General features: G+C 38.0%; 1 protein-coding gene across 1 annotated transcript; it reads right to left on the bottom strand.

The window, feature by feature from the left end:
• Positions 1-2,317, bottom strand: LOC104236722 (uncharacterized). The gene is made up of 3 exons (XM_009790706.2): positions 2,177-2,317; positions 1,910-2,067; positions 1-511 (listed from the first exon to the last, which is right to left on the bottom strand). Exons 1-3 carry the CDS (start codon positions 2,255-2,257, stop codon positions 415-417), a joined length of 336 nt encoding a protein of 111 aa, XP_009789008.1. The 5' UTR covers positions 2,258-2,317; the 3' UTR covers positions 1-414.
• Positions 2,318-6,215: the final 3,898 nt, after the last annotated feature.

Below are 6,215 nucleotides of genomic sequence, written 5' to 3'. Positions count from 1 at the left end.
TAGAATCACAGGAGAAAAAAATAAATAAAAGAGAGAATACAGATCAAGGGCAGGAAGCCCTCATATATACATAATGATTTTCAGTAACATTTGTGGTGACTAAAGAAGAGAAAAATGAAATTCCTGTTGCAGCTTCCTTGCTGTTTGTGTTTCTGCTTCATCAAGCAGAAAAAAGGAAAGTCGAAGGAGAAGGAACCGAAGGAAAATTGAAAGAGCTGTTCAGTTCAGGAGCATTTTACAGGACCTTGGTTGGAGGATAGCATATATTGAGCACAGGATTTACGTCGCCCATTCTTTTTTTTCTCTAACAAGAAGGTCAAGGTCGAGCTTTCAATCATCATGATAGTACCGTGCAAAATGTAATACTCTTGGAAACGTCATGACATGTAATGATAAAATCTGATTATAAAAGCATCAACTGGTTTTCTTGCTTTTATCTTCATCTCTGGGTGCTAAGCCTATTTCCTCCATTTGATGTTCAACAGAAACAAACCCAGTCTCTGCTAGAAACCTAAAGGAGAAAAAAACTATGCATTAAATCTTTGCAGTAAATTCAACTATTGTCATGTGATTGAATAATATAATTGTTCATAGGAGCAAGTGAAACTTAAATTTAGTAACAATGCAAAAAGCTGGATGCTATGTTGAATAAGTAGCAGTTTTACACACTGTAGGCAAAAGCAGGCCTGCCACACCCAGCAACTGCGGTAAGGGGGAAACGAGAGAGAGATAGCAGTTTCTTTAACTCCAAACTACCATGAAAGTTGACAGTTAATTTACAACAAAACTATGTTAAACAGTTTCTCTAATGACCTAATGAGTTACTAACAAAAAATTAAAAAAAAAAAGGAAGTGACCAAATGAATTCCATAACTTGTTTTTAATAACCAAGAAATTGCCGAGAGCGAGTGGAGCACGGTTCGAAACTCGATGAATGGTGGGTTCCGTCCCTCTACCTTTCTCAACTTAAATACCAGACTCTTGTCTATTGTAGGGTCGAAGTCATGATGTGTGCCTTACTCACATGTCAGATGCTGCGCTCTTACCACTAGGCCAAAGCCCCGGCGGGCCAAAATGAATTCCAGGACTGGATGAAGCAAATTACTCATCCAAAATAACACACATGATTTTAGACTGCTCCACACTGGAATGAATGAGGCTAGCACAAGCTTCACAACTATTTTCTTTGACGAGTTGTGACAATGTGAAACAATTTGGATTCAACAAACTACAAGATAGCAGAATGTAATCTTAGCTACTTGATCAGCTACTGACCTAGATTTGTAAAATAAGAGCTGAAAGTCAAACAACTATTCAATCTTAACTTAGAGGTTTGTCCTTTACTTGCATTTACAACAATCAGAATGCATTTTCACCTCAGACTCAATCAACATATCAGATTCATGTCCAATATCGGAAACAAGGCAAGTTATCTCCCTTTCTCACCATTAACCAGAGGTTTGATCAGAAGATTCTCAGATTTCAAAATTGAAATTTTCAATAACAGAACATTAAAGTTTCAACTTTCTACAAAAGAATATCAAGTCAGAAAAGATTTTCTAGTCCAACAGTTTTACTACTACACTACGCAACAAGGTCAAACACACATTAATGAACAATCTAATTAACAGACAACAAGACCATGTCAGCTAACAAACAATGTTTAGTTTCTCCATAGTACTTTTGACTTTCCCAGTTAATATTTGTGTCTCTGCATTTAGTAGCAGCAGATGATCCACGGAGTCAAATCACCTCGTAATAACGGGTTACATATTTATTTATATAAATCCTTTAATCTAGCAATACAAGTTTAGGTAACAAATTCCAAGTGCATTCACATGTAGGCAAAAGTAACAATACAAAAATAGAGCTCAAATGTCAACATTGAACGATAAAAGCTGAAACACACCTGCTAAGAAGTACGAAGAGGGTTCCAGTTATTAAAAAGAGGAACGCAACATGGAGAGTCAAAGACAAGTCACTTGAGGAAAAAGCCAAGCCCAACATAACAGCAAGACACAAACCCAGCATAAAAAATGACATCTTTAGCGTATTCCAAGTAGGAGCCTGAATCCAAAAGCAAAAAAACAGTAACTTGAATCAATGAATTTAAAGTTTAATTGAATTGTAAATAAAAGAACAAGAACAATGAGGAGAAGGGGGAAATTGTACAGACGTTGACTCCTGGAGCCAAAGCTCCCACTAATACTGCTTGTGCTGATGATACCTCTTCTCTACTTGATTCTTTCGACTCCATTTTTTGTGATTTTGAGAGTGATGGGATCTGATTGCGATTTTTTTCTTAACCTCCAAAAACAGGAATAAAATAATGAGGAAGATTTGGGAATTGTGATACCCAGTAAATTGGATCAGCTACACTTGGGCCCAAACTAACTCAGGCCCTTTTCTGAAGAATTAATCCAAATAGCCGACCACCCGATCACTTAAACAAAAAATAGTCGGTGAGTAAGAGTGGCAGATGGACGGGTCGGGTCGAATATGGTTCGGGTCAAATGGGTAATAAAAAACGGGTAAATTATCCGATTCGACCCATATTTAATACGAATAAAAAACGGGTTAACCGGCGTAATATGGGTAACCATATTATCCATCACTTTTTGGGAGAATTCTTAGTCTCCCTAACTTGAGGAGCCCCTAATTTTGAGACTTTATAAATGTAAAAGTTAGACTCATTGGTTATCCATTTTATAAATGGATAATATGGTTCTTATCTATATTTGACCTGTTTTTAAAAAGTTCATTATCCAACCCATTTTTTAGTAGATGCTTAACTGTTTTCTTTTAACCATTTTGTCACTCATACCGGTGAGATATAATATATGCATAATTTATGTATTATATGTGTATAAGTGGATATAATCAATGTATTATCTATGTATATGGCTAGAAAAAGTAAACAATGAATATGTCCAATTATTTGCGTGAAGATCTTATTTTTTGACTTCTTAACCAATGAAAAAGGATGAAAACAAAAGAAGAGAAAGATAAATTACATGCTTTGTTTTTTCACATGAATTTTATTTGAAAAAGAAAAGGTTAAATTGTTCTAGTGAAACTCATTATTTTACTTGAAATAGTCCTCACATAATTTTTTTCAACTAAAAATTCTTTATTTTAAATTGAAGTAATATTTCAAGCGGTGTTTTAAAAGGCTTTCTTGGGACTCGTCACGGGGTGCTATTGCACTGAGGCTCACATGTGGGACTTAGTTCCGAGATTTGCGCCCCAAGTGCCCGTTCGTCCGCCCAAGATAGGGCTAACGTTCATCGCTTAGAACTTGCCTACCAATTCCTAACGCTATCATGCTTCAAATTTCCTAATTAGCACTGTTGATCCTAAAAAATATTTTAAAAAAAAATAAAATAAACGATTCAAGTTCTATTCATCTCTAGAAATATGAAGATCAAGAGTAACCCAAAATAATGAGCCAGAGTATTGCGTATTTACCAATTGAGAACATTGAAGATTGAATATCATTTGAGTAGTGAAAATTTATAATTTTTCTATTATAAACAATTGTATTTACTCATAAAGAGCAATAATTAAATTACAAAAATTGATGATGTTTACTGATTATTAACTATTAGAGAGATAATGTCACGACCCCGGTACGCCCTCCGTGAACCATCGTGACGACACCTAGTCTCTACTACTAAGTAAGCTTAAATTGCGGAAGAAAAACCAAAATTTGCGGAAGTAAAACAATTTAAAAACAGGAATAAAGTAATAATAGTGTTTAAATGTGTCACTCGGCATACACCATGTTTAACTCTCAATACCAACACATAAATCTAAGACCCGGAAACCCATGAATCACAAGCTAAGATCAATACTACATAGCTATAACTCCGGAATGTCTAATAAGAACAGAAAAAAAATGCAGAAGGGCTAAATACTAAAAGCAGGAATAGAAAGGGACTTCTCGGTCTGCGAATGCGACAGATGTACCTCGAAGTCTCTAGAGCGTTCGCCTCCTCAAGGATGATAGGCTTGAGTAGCGGTATCTGGATCTGCACATGAAAATCATGCGCAGAAGAGGCATGAGTACAACACAGCGGTACTCAGTAAGTGCCAAGCCTAACCTCGGTTGGGTAGTGACGAGGAAGGTCAGGGCCCTACTGAGATTAAATAAATATAAAGATGGCAGTATAAGATAAGCAGTACAATTGAGAATCTACAGTAAGAATCTACACATGATAATAAGACTACAATAACGGAAACAGAGATGAAGGCAAATCACAAGGAAGTACCACTCATAACAAGGATGATAACTGGGGATCTCTTGGTATTCCGAGGATCTCTTGGTATCCTCAATATATGCTAGGGATCTCTTGGTATCCCGAGGATCTCTTGGTATCCATCAATATATGCTACGGATCTCTTGGTATCCCGAGGATTTCTTGGTATCCTCAATATATGCTAGGGATTTCTCGGTATCCCGAGGATCTCTTGGTATCCTCAATATATGCTAGGGATCTCTGGGTATCCCGATGATTTATTGGTATCCTCAATATACGTGCCAGGGAGCTCTTGGTATCCCGCATCTCAGTTCAAATCATAAATACATACAGGGGATCTCCCGGGATGCCATCCCGTAGTCCCAAAGTAAAAACACACAGCAACAACACAAGAATACTCAATTAAGCTAAATTTCGTACCAAGTAAATAGTTAATTCTAGCCTAACATGCTTCACGTAATGCAATTAAAGTAGCTTAAGTAAATAGGCAATTAAGTCAACTAAACATGCTTTTCTAAACTAGCAACAGGCTAAATTCACAAGTAGAATAAAACAAGAAAAAAGAACTCAATTGAAATACTTAAGGAAAAATCGGATTTTCAACAATTGGCTCAAGTACGCGCTCGTCACCTCACGTACAAGATATTTCAATTATCAAATATATCATATCCTAAGGGGAAGGTCCCCCGCACAAGGTTAGACAAGCCACTTACCTCGAACCGGCTCAATAATCAACCCGAAATCACGCTCTTGCCACGAGTACTTGACTCCAAATAACCCAAATCTATTCAATCCAATCGCATAATGTAAATAACACTTCGAGTAACTGATTCTACAATTAAATTCTAAGCTAATACGCGAAATTATGTAAAATAACCAAAATGCCTCTCGGGACCACGTCTCGGAATCGAGCAAAATTTATATTTCCAGAATCCTTACACTCTCACGAGTTCAATCATACCAAAAGCATCAAAATTGGACCTCAAATGGTCCCTCAAATCATCACTCAAAGACCTCCAAATTAGTCAAGCCCTAACCCCAAATTACCACTGATTTTCCATAATTATTCATGCTTAAATTGATAAAAATCATTCCAATAACGAGTTTCGGGACCAAAGACCTTACCCCAATGAACTCCTCTGAAAATCCCTCTTGAAAAGTGCTCTCTAAGCTTCTTCCCGTTTTGAAAAAAGATGAAAAATGGCTAAATTTCGCGAAGGCAAGAATTTATATGTTCTGCCCAGTGATTTCCGCATTTGCGGCCCTGGGACCGCATCTGCGGTCCCGCTTCTGCGGAGCCAAGGTTGCATCTGCGACTTTTTATTAAATGGCCAATTTCTGCACCTGGGGTCTCCAACTCGCAGATGCGGGTCCGCTTCTGCGGAAAATCCCCCGCATCTGCGGGTCCGCTTCTGCGGAAAATCCCCCGCATCTGCGGGACCTGCTGACCTCCCTCAATTTCACTTCTGCGGCGCCACACCTGCAGAACCCAAACCGCATGTGCGGTTATGACAGAACCAGCAGCTGAAGCAGCAACTTAAATTCAAAAATCTTTCCGTCAACCATCCGAAATCATCCCGAGGCCTTCGGGACCTCAACCAAAGGCACCAACAAGTCACAAATCGCTATCCAAACTGGTACCAATCCTTAATACACCTAAAACAATATCGAAACCTCGAATTAACCATGGATTCAAGCCTAAGAACTCCAAAACTCTCAAAATACGCTTTCGATCAAAAAGTCTATCAAACCTCGTCCGAATGACCTGAAATTTTGCACACACGTCACATTCAACACTACGGAACTACTCCAACTTCCGGAATTCCATTCCGACCCTCGGATCAAAATCTCACTATCGGACCGGAACTTCAAAAATTCAACTTTCGGCATTTCAAGCCTAATTTAGCTACGGACCTTCAAAACACAATCCGAACACGCACCTAAGCTCGAAATCAC

This window comes from Nicotiana sylvestris, chromosome 2 (assembly GCF_000393655.2).
Source record: "Nicotiana sylvestris chromosome 2, ASM39365v2, whole genome shotgun sequence".
Lineage (NCBI taxonomy): Eukaryota > Viridiplantae > Streptophyta > Magnoliopsida > Solanales > Solanaceae > Nicotiana > Nicotiana sylvestris.
This window is presented reverse-complemented; position numbering and strand designations above follow the sequence as displayed.